Source organism: Mus pahari, chromosome 2 (genome assembly GCF_900095145.1).
Source record: "Mus pahari chromosome 2, PAHARI_EIJ_v1.1, whole genome shotgun sequence".
NCBI lineage: Eukaryota > Metazoa > Chordata > Mammalia > Rodentia > Muridae > Mus > Mus pahari.
This window is the reverse complement of record NC_034591.1, coordinates 108954633-108966962: the sequence shown is the minus strand read 5'-3', so window position 1 is coordinate 108966962 and position 12330 is coordinate 108954633. Positions and strand designations below refer to the sequence as shown.

General features: G+C 50.8%; 1 protein-coding gene across 1 annotated transcript in view; it reads right to left on the bottom strand.

The window, feature by feature from the left end:
- Fgd5 (FYVE, RhoGEF and PH domain containing 5) overlaps positions 1 to 12330 on the bottom strand; it is a 98891-nt gene that overhangs the window by 35816 nt on the left and 50745 nt on the right. The window contains exons 4-5 of the mRNA XM_021190282.2: positions 5689 to 5747; positions 5555 to 5585 (exon numbers count right to left, since the gene is read on the bottom strand). Of these exons, the coding sequence (XP_021045941.1) occupies positions 5555 to 5585; positions 5689 to 5747 (90 nt within the window). The remainder of the gene's footprint in view (positions 1 to 5554; positions 5586 to 5688; positions 5748 to 12330) is intronic.

Here is a 12330-nt window from a genome sequence, read left to right as displayed (position 1 = left end):
GAGATGGCTCAGCAGTTAAGAGCACTGACTGCTCTTCCAAAGGTCCTGAGTTCAATTCCCAGCAACCACATGGTGGCTCACAACCATCTGTAATAGGATCTGATGCCCCTTCCTGGTGTGTCTAAAAACAGCTACAGTGTATTCACATAAATATAATAAATAAATCTTAAAAAAAAAAAAAGACATTTACCAAGGACATTCCCAATCACCAGTCTCATGAATGCTGTCAGACCCCAAACCATTTCCCAGCACACCAGAGAGTGAGAGCCTTCCCTGGGTTTACAGGCTGCCGACTGGTGTGACTTGTATAAGCACAGTGATCCATTTACATGAGGTCTGCTGTGGTTGGTGCTAACACCTCTCTGGCTATAGAAACGAACTGCCCAGGTCACTGGAGAGCCACTAGAAATGCCTTCCTGTGATGCCCCACCTGTAAGGCAAAGAGAGGCGGTGCCCAGCCAGCAGTAGCACCCACAGCCACAGAAGAGTGAGCCATGAGGCTGAGCCCTAGAAACGGTGGTGCTCTGAGGGTAGTTCCCTTGGCTTCGGGCTTCAAGGGCAGCACAGCAGAAGAGATGGAGACACAGAATTGGTGGCAGAGCCTGGAGCTCACATCACCTGTGAGAGTTTCAGCAGAGCAGCCGTTTGAGGGGGCAGTGGGAGTGACCAACCATAGTGGTGGCAACAGCAGTACCGATGACCTCAACGGTGAAGGGTTTTAGATACACTGGGCCAGCAGTTATCACACCAGGCACTGACAGGAGCTGGGGAATTCCAGGACCCTGGACCCAGGAGGTACAACCGAAGCTGCTGCCACAGGGTGGAGAATTCCCCAGTGTCTGATTACAGATCACCTATGTCCTGCTCCTTGTCCCCAAAGTCAGGCTACAGTGGCTGCAGTCTCCCTCTGAGGGCCAAGAACGGAGAGCAACTGTGAGCTTGCAGATTTCACAGTGTTATCTCCTTGCTCACAGCATCTGCATGTAAAGTCTATCCCTTCCCACTGCCCAGATCCAAGTCAGCCTTGTGTTATAGCTAAATTTATCAGTGCTTCTAGTGCACAGGCTGGGTTTTGGAACTGATCTCCCACCACACACACCTCAAACCCACAGGAGTCAAAACTCCCTTGTCCTGTGAGATTGAAGGCTCTTCCTCTCTGCTGATGCTGCCCTGGTGCGATGTGACAATTTTCCTATATTCTGGGGATGGAAGAACGAAAGGACCTGCCTCTCTTCCTTCAGGTCCCAGATTACACCATTTGTGATGGCTATCTCTCTGAATGTTCACCTCAGGACCTTGTCATGGCTGCCTGTGACTATGAGCCTCTAACTCTCCTGAGGCACACTTTCATCTCACCTGCCTTTTTTATGAACCCACCCTTCCCTCCCTCCCTCCTTCCTTCCTTCCTTCCATTTTTTTTTTAAAAAAATGCAGCTTGTAGTCTGCATAGCATGTGCATGCAGTGCCAGAAAGGTCAGAAGAGAGCATAGCATCCCTAGGAACTAGAATTACAGATAGTCGTGAACCCCAGTGTGGGTGCTGAGAACTGAACCCCAAGTTCCTCTGCAAGAGCAACAGGTGCTCTTAACTACTGGGTCAATCTCTTCAGTCTGAAACCTTCTGTTTTCTCTAAGAGACAACACCCACTTCCACTTCCTAGGTCTACACCAGAGATCTGACTTGAGGCAGGAGAGTAGCATTGGGGTGGTGGTGGGGTGTCCACCTGTTTCTGCTGCCAACACTGACCGCTGCCAACTGCCAAGGGAAGCGGAAGCTGCCAAAGAACCACCCTGAAGGAAACTCTTCTCAGCTATGCACAGATCCTATCTGTGTAAAGCAGAAGACCCTACCTCCCGCCGACTGGGATCAGGAAGGGCTTTTCTGGAGCATCTACTGTCCCCTCCCCAGCTGAGCTCCATAATGGACACAAAGAAGGAGAGCCAGCGAGGTGCACTTAGCTTTGACCACCAACTCCTATTTGCTCTGACTTCCCCTGACAAGCAACAGGAGGAAGCTGTCCAGCGGTGTCCTAGGCATCTTCAAGGGAGCCAGCGCCTGCCGGGAGTCAGAAACTTGTTTTTCTCCTTCCCTTCCTTTCTGCCTGAGAGATATATGGTGTGGGTGTCAGATGGGATATGGGTATGAGGTTAGGGGTACGGCAGCTATCCGTGTTCACGAGGAACCTGTGAAATGCATGCAGCTTCTGAGCCATGGAAGAACCTCCAGCGTTAACGGAGAGCTCGCCCTTCTGGGTTTGTTCCACGTGAGGATAACCTCTAAGCCACTTAAGCTGCCATATTTGAAGTTTTGTTACTAGAAATCAAACACAGTTCCTAAGAGACACAAAATCATTTTGAAAAGGCATCTATGGTGAATTAGGTTTTCCAAAAATGACCACAACAGTATCTCCTACAGGATATTTATGCAATGTGTGCTTGATAATCCTCCCACTGAGGGTACAGGTTATATCCCTTGCCCTTGAACTTGGGTGGACCTCTGTAACTGTCTCCACTAGTGGAGTATGGCAGAAGTGGCGCTACGTGACTTCCAAGCCTTGGCCATAAAAATGGCACGCACTTCCTCTGAGCTTTCTCTTGGGACAATCACTCTTGGCACCCAGCCACTGGCTGGGAGGAAGTCCAGACTTGCCGATTTGGATACCACGAGGAGAGGGCATAGGTAAGTTTGTTGGCCATAAGCCCAGCTGAGGCCCCAGACAGTAGCTACCATCTGCCACCAGACATGTAATGAGAAGACACCTACAGGAGACTGTAGTCCCCAGCCATCAAGTTACTGCTGGTCTTTGAATCTCTGGGTTAGGGCCCAGATACTGCTGAGCAGAGATGAATTTCTAACCAAGCCTTGTGAAAACCTCTGGGACAGAGGGTCTGAAAACAAGATGACATGGAGACTTCACTGAGACCTGTGGGAAAGATGACATGGGAACTTTTGAGCGTAGTAGTAGCATGCTACTCCATATCACTGAGTCCTGGACATGCTTGTTCCCTGGTGACCCCTGGGCTGAGGCCTGAGTGAAGAGAAGACACTGACCATCAAGTGATGGAAGTTATGAGTCAACGGAAGAGCAGGCACAGGCTGCAGGACACCCCACCACAGCAGTTTAGGGGCAGCCAGAAGGCAGAGGAAAGATGGAGTGCAGAAGAAGTGTAGAAGGAGGTGCCAAGGGTGGCATGGGCCAGACGCCAGTTCTTCTGGGTTTCCTCAGGGAATCTGATAGCAGTCACTTTCCCATTTGCTTCATACTGGAAGTCTGGAGAGCCTTTGTCCAGAGGAGGGACCCCTGGGAGGAACTATCAGCTTCTACTAGGTGAAATTCCATTATAAGTGAGTAAACAGAAACAAGGGTGACTGAGACCAGTGCTGTTCAAAACACCAACTCACCACACACGAGGAAAAGCACAGGCCCCAAAACAGCACAGTTGGAGCCTTGCAACCTGCTTGGTTTTGGGTCCTTCTCCAACCCCCATTTGACCATCTGCCTCTTTGAAACAGCCACAGTTAACCGCATAGTCAATACGCCATTCAACCCCCATGTCTTTTATCTTCAGGATCCATGCACCTGCCTAGGCCGATCACCCCACCTTCTGCACCTGGTAGAATCCCTCCCTCCAAGACCACGTTTATGGCACTTCTTCTATAAGCCTTCCTGGATTCCAAAGTGGAATGCCTGTTCTCATCATGCCCATGTAGATTCTGCATAAAAAACACAGCTGTGCAAATTCTATTTATGCTGAGTGAGACGTTAAGTGTGGCATCTCCCCCACCTCCATCCTCTCCTTTAACAAAAATGACATTTGTCAGGCTGGGGAAATGGCTCATGGGTAAAATGCTTATGGCACAGCCTAAAGACTAGAAGTTAGATCCCTGGAACCCACATTAAAGCCGATCAGCTGCCACAGTTACCTGCAATCCCAGCACTTGAGAAACAGAAGACAAGGGATCCCCGGGGTGAATCAGCTAGCAAGAATAGCTAGAGTTGATAAGCATGGGGTTCAGTGAGAGAGCCTCTCTTAATAAATAAAAGATGGAAAATGACTCAACTTTAGGCGTACACACATGCACACACAGAAGCATACGTACATATGGGTAGGACACACACACGCACACACTGCACTGAGACATACTCAAGAGCAAATATGGGGACTTTTTCATCTTTGGTGCTCCAAGGCCTATTTCAGTAACAATGGCAACCAAACAGTCTATATTTCAAAGTGAATGGGGGAGGGGAGAGAATGAGAATGAACTGACAAGTTCGTTGACAGATAGATTGACAATGAATGGGGAAGGGAGGGAAGGATGGATGGACAGAGGGAGGGAGGGAGGGAGGGAAGGATGGATGAACAAATGGATAAAGAAAGAAATGAGTGGGTGAATGGGGAAAGAAGGGAAGTGTGGGTGGATGGACAGACGGATGGATGGATGAAAGGAAAGATGGATTGGTGAGTCTATGGTACAGAGGTAGAGAGATGGAGCAGATGGCTGATGGATAACGGAGTAGTAGGTGGACAGTGGTGAATGGCCGTGTGGGTGTGGCATTTGGTGCCACGGGGATGAGGGAGATGAGTGGCCAAAGTCATCTGGCTGGGTAGGACACTGATGGATATGCAGGAGGGTGGAAGCTTTGGTGAAGGGGCTTCTGGAAGGACAGAAGAGAGTACCCAGCCTGTGTGAGGCTGCCAGGCAGGAGCAGGCGAGGGAGCAAAATTCAGGGCTCCATCCTTCCCTGTCGTGCTGAGCCACCTTTCAGGAGTGAAGTGGGAAGGGCTGGGATACTTAAGTCTTGGGGGACTTTCAGGTTTAATAACACAGAACTGGAATCCCAAACAGCTGTCCATGCTAAATCAGACGACTAATGTTCTGTTCTCCACTCAGAGACGGGGCCTCTCCCTGCTCACATGGGGACAGCATAGCAGTGTGGTATTTAACTGGCTCACCCAGAGGCCTGGCTTGGTGCAGGACACCGGGAAATGGTGCTCTGCTCTGCAGACTGGATCATACATGAGAAGAGTGGAGAGCGTGTTAGGAAAGCCCATTTCTACCTTGGCTCTATTACTATGTGACCTGGGTCTAGTCACGCTCTCGTCCTCTGAGCTTACACATCGCTGCCTGCTAAATGTCTAAAGTGGCCACAGGTGCCTCTGACATTACATGAGCTGATCAGATGAAGCCAGGGAACCAAGGCAGAACTGCGGTGGGGCTGTGAAAGGCTCACTCACTCGGCCTGCTGTGAGCCACAGGTTTCATCCCCAGCACCACAGAAACGAACACACACTCAAACTGCCCTCGACATCCCCATCTATCCTCAAACGTCCTCCCAGAGCCTTCTGCCAGAGCTCCCACCCCAACCAGGCAGGGAGGCATCCTGCCCAGCACATCCATCAACAGACCAGGCTTCCCTGAAAAGCCTGGCCCAGAGCCTGAGCCACCAAGCCTATAAATGTAGTCACCTCTGTCTACTCCCTGATTTCTGCCTCTCAGAGTCTAGCCCCGTAAAGGGACAATTCATTAGAGACGATCAAAATGATGAACTCACCAGGCTTAAGTGCTGCAGCATCTGCACGTATCTGTGGAAGGAAAGAGGCATGGGTCTGCATTAACTGCATCCTGGACAAGCTAGGAGGGGCAGGGCTTAGTGTATAAGCCACAGGCAGCTGCTGGGGCACTCACGCTTTCTCTGAAGACAGCAGCTCCTGAGCGATGACAAGGGCTCTAGACTGTCCTTCACCCTGTGGGGGGAAACACAGTGATAAGCAGGGTTGGTAGCTGAAAAGACAACCCTGAAAGTGACCTTGCTATCTGAGGTGGGTCTGGGTGTTTGTCACAACCAGTGTGACCCCCAGCAAATGACTCATTGATCCTTGGCTTCCTCATCTATGCACGTGGGCATGAAAAGTATCCATCCAGAAGGCTGTAGAACAAATGCCCTACAAGGTGCTTGACCCAGTGCTCAGTAAATTCCCCTATGACGGTGGCACGAGTTTGGCTCCAGCTTGCTCCCTGCCCCACCAGTCCTGACCCGTTGTCACTGTATGAGGGCATCCTCTTAAGTGTCTTTCTGGAAGCAAACCTTAATTTCCCCCATGCAGACAGAGCAACCTAAACATGTCCTTAGAGCTTAAACCTTGTGTGCTTCTAACCCCATTGGGCCCCTGTTGAGTCACTATGTGAGAAACCAGAGGGCTGCCTACAGCAGGCACAGTGTATGGTCAGCACACAGCTCCAGAATTAAGCTACTTCCTGCCTCTGACTCTCGATCATTGAACAGACATTCACTTTCTTTGGGCATTAATTTCTTCACTGTAAAATGCACACAGCAACGCAAGGATCTGACCCATGCACACAGGAGAATCAACCAGCACACGTGCCTCAGTCTTCCAACTGAAATAGAGTGAGACGCAACAATCCCTCACGTTTGTCCTTCTGATGATGACCTCCTGACTCGGGATCTTAGAACACACTCTTCCTTTGTTGTCGCAATGCCTTTCCCCACATCTTCTCATCCCGCTCTCTGACTCTTTCAGGACCCTGTTCAGTGGTTACACCCTCAAGTAGCCTCTATGAGCATTTGTATTGTTCACTTTTCTCACTGCTGTCACAAAACACCCAACAGAAGGGACTTAAGAAAGAAGGATTTATTTTGGCTCTCAGTTTTGGGAATCAGCCCATCATGGCAAGGGAGACACGGCAGCTGGTCACACTGTATCCGTGGTCAAGAAACAGAGAGAGGTGTGTGCTGGAGATCAGCTCACTTTCTCCTTATTCCATCCCAAGATGTCAGACATGTAGCTAGGGTGACCTACCCTACTCAACTTCCCAACTCGGCCCAACCTAGGAACTCCCTCAGAGCCATGCTCAGAAGTTTGTTTCTAGGCGATTCTAGATCCTGTCGAGTCCCGTCACAGCTCTAACCTCGAGAATGGCAGAAGTCATTCGCTGCTCTTGGGTTACAACATTGGTTTCTGCCAAAGGTGCTTTCCTATGTGTCTTAGGAAAATCAACAGCAGGCATGGTTCCTGTCTGCAGGATGACAGCACACCCCAGTCCCCAGAGATACCTAAAATATCTCCAGACACTGCCAGGCAGACATCCCATGCTGATAAAAGCAGATACAGTGTCTGGCATGGATTGGGTGCCAAATAAACACAGTCTTTCCCCAGCTGCCGGTCCCTAATGACTTCCTGGAAGTTTAAATCCCTGTGGCCATCATACCAGGGCAGAAGCTGGCCTAGCTCAGTGTCCCTTCTGTAGCACACTGCAGTCTCCAGCTGGGGGGTGAAGACAGGAGATTCTTAGTACAGAGACACTGGGGGAAGCCTCTGTCCCTTGCTGGCCTTTTCCCTCCCAAGGGAACCAAACCAAACTCACATCCCATCTATGTCTGCAGGAGCAGTGTTGAGCTCTCAAGGCAGAGGCTATCACAGAATCCAGCAGGTGGGAAACCCTTACAAGGGAAGGATGCATCTGTCCAGGGCAGGCCTTGGCAGACTAGGGGATACATGGCAAAGCATCCATAGACAGAGGTAGGCAGGAGACCTAAAGCTGTCTGTCCCCTTATAAAATGAGGACAGAAGCCCGACTGGTCTCAGTCTCTGTCAGGCCAGTAACTCACCTGTTGGTTTAGAGTATCTGCTCAGGTGGTAGATCTGGGTTCAAATCTTGGGCCCTGCCTCTTCCTGTCCTTGTTCCTGTGCTCCTCTCTGAGCCCCAGTTGTCAACGGGAACAATAACATATACTGAATGGCCTAACAGCTCCCAGGTAGGAGTAGCCCGGAACTGCTAAGCACGGGTCTGACCCGTGTATACTTGCTAGTTCCCTGAATCCAGCTACTTCAATTGTCTCTTTTTGTATAGCCAAGATTCCACTCTAGGTCCAGCTCCCATATCCAAGCACCAACAAAGAGCCAGCATGGCTAAGCACACACCCTCCCCCGACACCCTGGCTGGGTCTAATAAGCCCGCTTCAAGTCCAGGATACTGTTAAGTCAGCACGTATTTAGGCCAGATGTGGTGGCAAGGACCTCCTCTAGTCCTAGATGGAGGAAGAGGATCACTTGAGCCCAGGAATTTAGGGCCAGCCTGGGAAACACAGAGAGAACCCATCTCCAAACAAACCTGAATGAATACACACACACACACACACACACACACACACACACACACACACACACAATGCTTTCGATGCTCCGATAAGCCCATTGTAAAGGCAAAATATCCCACGTCAGCCCACTGTACTGTGCTCAGTGAACTGTGCATGCCTATTCTCTTCTAGGTGGCGAGTGTTCCTGTGTGACACCTAGCTGGGTCAAGCACTCCAGGACTGGCCAGGCTGGTCCCTTAGACTCAGCTCCTTCGCCTCTCTGATCCTCAGGACAACCACGACAGAGCTATGAGGAGGCTAGTGCCTGATTCTTCCCCAAGGCTGTGGGGAGCACTGTGATCATGTGACCAGCTGGTCACATGCCTTGGTTGCCTCACCTGGACAACAGGGTGTGCACCCCCTCACTGCAGGGACATGGTGATGGATGGGAGAGGTTGCTCTCTTCCCAGACTTTTGAAGTTGTCGTCATCGCCATTGTTAGGATTTCAGAGGGTTAGGGACAGGCTTCTGGAAGGTCCCTGGCATGGGCAGCTCTGCACGTCCCTGCTGTCAGATGGGCAGGCTCGGGGTGGGACACGCAGGCCACTGAGCTTCAGGGTGATGATGGATGTGACTTCACTAGGGAGGCCTGCCAGGCTTGGTGCCCCGGGTTCTCCTCCAAAGCTGCTGCTGGGTGGGGCCCAAATGGGCCATTTAACAGATGTTTACTTAACCAGGAAGTGAACTCAGAGGCTGAAGGCAGTATCCAGGGACATGCTTCTGGGAACAGGGCTCCTCCCAGGAGCATGGGGTTGGGGCACAAGGGCCTGTACACGCTATTGCCCAGACCCAGGTTGTAAATGTTGACATCAAGCAGCTGCCTGTCCCTCACCAGGGCTGTCCCCAGGGCTAGTCAGTCCTGTCCCTCCTCAGCTCTCCCCAGACAAATCAGCTGGTTATAAGCTCAGCTACTCAGGACCAGTCCTTCCTCAAGGGAATCTCATTAAACAGCAGGCCTGAGGGAGTGTCCAGAGCGCTGGCTCCGTCTCCATGCCTTAGTTTCCCCAGATGTCAGAACAGGGAGCTCTAAGAGCCTGGCATGGGGATCCTCCTTTTCCTAAGTAACTGTGGGAGTCTGGAAGCCTCCCGAAGCTGGTTGGGACTGTCCTGGCAATGAGTAATTACGGAGGGGACCAGAAGGGCACACTCATGTTTCCCTCAGCCAGACCCAACTGACACTTAAAACAGTGTAAATCCAGCCACGCTTCTCTCTACTTGACTCACAGAACAGACAGGGTAGCCTTGTATGCCAGGACGTAGTGAACTTGGCTATTTTTAAGTGAGTTATAAGATGGATTTTTTTTTTTTTTTTGAAATGTGGTTTGATGTACTTGAGGGTGGCATTTAACTTCTGATCTCCTTGCCTCCACCTCCCCAGGGCTAGGACCATAGGTGTGTGTGCCACCACAACTGGCTTATATGGTATGAGGAATCACCCTTAGGGCCTCAAGCATGCTAGGCAAATTCTCTACCAACTGGGCCCTGGCACTAGCCCATGGAAGAGCTGTCTGGTTTACTCTGTGATGTGTAAACAAGGATGAGAAGCGGGCTTGTTACAACAAGACTCTTTGGGGCCCTTTGTTATTAAGAGGGTGGTGCTATGACAGAGGCTGCCCCACAGGGATGCCATAAGACACAAGTGGACATGTCCTAGAGAGCACAGTTTTGAATGGCAAGCCTGATTGGCACTGTGTTGTGACACAGGAGGCAAGAGAGCCTCAGCTGGGACTGTCCCTTAGGATGGCATGTCCAGAAACAATACAAGCTTCTCCTCAATATCCAGTCCCAAGCACCCCAAGATGCTGACTTGAAGACCCAGCAAAGAGGTCACCTGCCCTGAACTGCCTCACAACAACTTGTTCTGGTACACGGCTGCCCACATACCAGATTGGCATAAGCCAATCACGGAGCAGGAAGGGCACGTGTCTTCAGCGAGTGGAGGGGCTGTCATGGGGCTGCGGTAAGGTTCCGATGTCATGCCTGCCAGGCAGCCAGATGGTTCCAGGGGTCTCTGTCCCCAAGTTCTCCCCCTGAGATGCAGATCCAGCAGCAAAGCCTTCCATACTACAGGAAACGTCAGAGACATGCTAGGGAAATGCTTGCTGATCACCTCCACTGTCACGTGGAGAAGAGGAATCCCCAAGTGCATGCAGGACAACGGAAGAGGAGAGCCAGCAGAGACTCGTGGTTTCCTGTGATCATCGGAGGGGGGAGGAAGCTGCCTGAAAACTCTGGGCGGACTCTGGGTCTGGCTGCAGTTTGTGACGGACCTGTACTGACAAAGTGGCATCTTGGAACTCCCTGCCCAAGGTGACATCTCTTTACTGCTGGTGTCACTTCTGATCTGCTGTAGGCCCTGAAGTGAGCCCAGGTGGCTTTCAGTTCCTCCTTGGGAGGTACAGGGCAGGGCTTCGGTGTCCCTGACACCTACACCCACCAGGCAGCTGCCTACCTCTCCTTCACTCAGCTGCTGAGAGACCACCTTCTACCCGCTGTGTCCACAGTTAGACAAGATGCAGTGTGTAAGTGAAATCCTGCAGAACTGCCTCTGTGTCTGACTCTTTCACTTATCAAAATGTCCTCTGATGCTGTTCACTCCTAGAAATGGCAGGATCTCCTTCCTTCCTTTCTTTCTTTGTTTCTTTCTTTGTTTCTTTCTTTGTTTCTTTCTTTCTTTCTTTCTTTCTTGTTTGTTTGTTTTGTTTGTTTGTTTGTTTGTTTTTCAAGACAGGGTTTCTCTGTGTGGCCCTGGTTGTCCTGGAACTCATTTTGTAGACCAGGCTGGCCTCGAACTCAGAAATCCGCCTGCCTCTGCCTCCCAAGTGCTGGGATTAAAGGCGTGTGCCACCATGCCTGGCCAGGATCTCCTTCTTAAGGGCTGAATATGATTCCTCTGTTAAATTTGTGTCTGTGCCCCCACAGGTCAGGGAACAACTTGTGGGAGAAAATTCTCTCTTTCCATCATGTGGATCAAACTCAGGCTGTCAGAGTTGGCGGCAAGTGCCCTTACCTGGTGAGCTCTATTGTCTCCATATTTCATTGTGTGTTCTCTGTCTCTCTGTCTCTGTCTCTGTCTCTGTCTCTGTCTCTGTCTCTGTCTCTCTCTCTCTCTCTCTCTGTGTGTGTGTGTGTGTGTGTGTGTGTGTGTGTGTATCTCCTGTGTTTTCTGTACCCATCTGTCACAGGCAGACACTAAGAGGGCAGGTCTCATGTTAAATGTAATTAGCATGATTATAAAACTAGAGCATCTAGATGCCCCTTCCAGCGTGCTGCCTTCTGGGATCCTAGGGCAGTGGCTGTGGCTTGCAGGCTTCCATGCTGGCAGCAGGAGGAGCCATCTCACAGCTGTCTTGTCCCTGCGTCTCACTTTGGATCTACAAGGTTCATCATGGCTTCAAAAGCCAGTAGGTGTCTGCATGACATTCTCCTGTTGGCTCCTGCCTCCTGTAGATGATCCTTTCCCTTCCTATGCATGCTGGCTAGTTCTTGTCAGCTTGACACAAGCTAGAGTCAAACAGAGAGAGGGAACCTCAATTGGCAAAAAAGAAAAAAAAATCCCACCAGTAGGCAAGCCTGTGCATTTTCTTAAATCAATGTGGGAGAGCTCAGCCCTCTGTGGGTGGTACCACCCCAGTGCTGGTGGTCCTGGGTTGTGTAAGAAAGCAAGTCGAGTAAGCTTTAGGGAGCAAGCTAAGAAGCAGCACTCCTCCATGGCCTCTGTATTAGCTCCTACCTCCAAGCTCCTGCCTTGAGTTCCTGCTCCAACTTCCCTGGATGAGGGACTGTAAGCTGTAAGCTGAAATAAACTCCTCCCCGAGTTGCTTTTGGTCAGTGTTTTTTCACAACAATAGAAACTTTAACTTCATGTAACCATGACCAATTCTCTTACCAGGGCAGCTCCCCGACCCCCACCTCTGCTCCTATACCAACCCAAGCCTCATATACCTCTCTAGATATGCAAGGCTCACACACAGCACCAAGGCTGCCCTGCCCCACAGACAGCCATTGTTGGACTTGGAGACACATCACACAGACAAGTTAGTAAGATGGGCATGCCAAGCTAGGAACCCCTGAGGTTGGGAACTGCATTAGCATCTTCATTGGCATCTCACAGAGCTGAGGGTACTGCTGTGGCTGGCCTTCAGAGACATCACGCCAGGCATCATGGCATT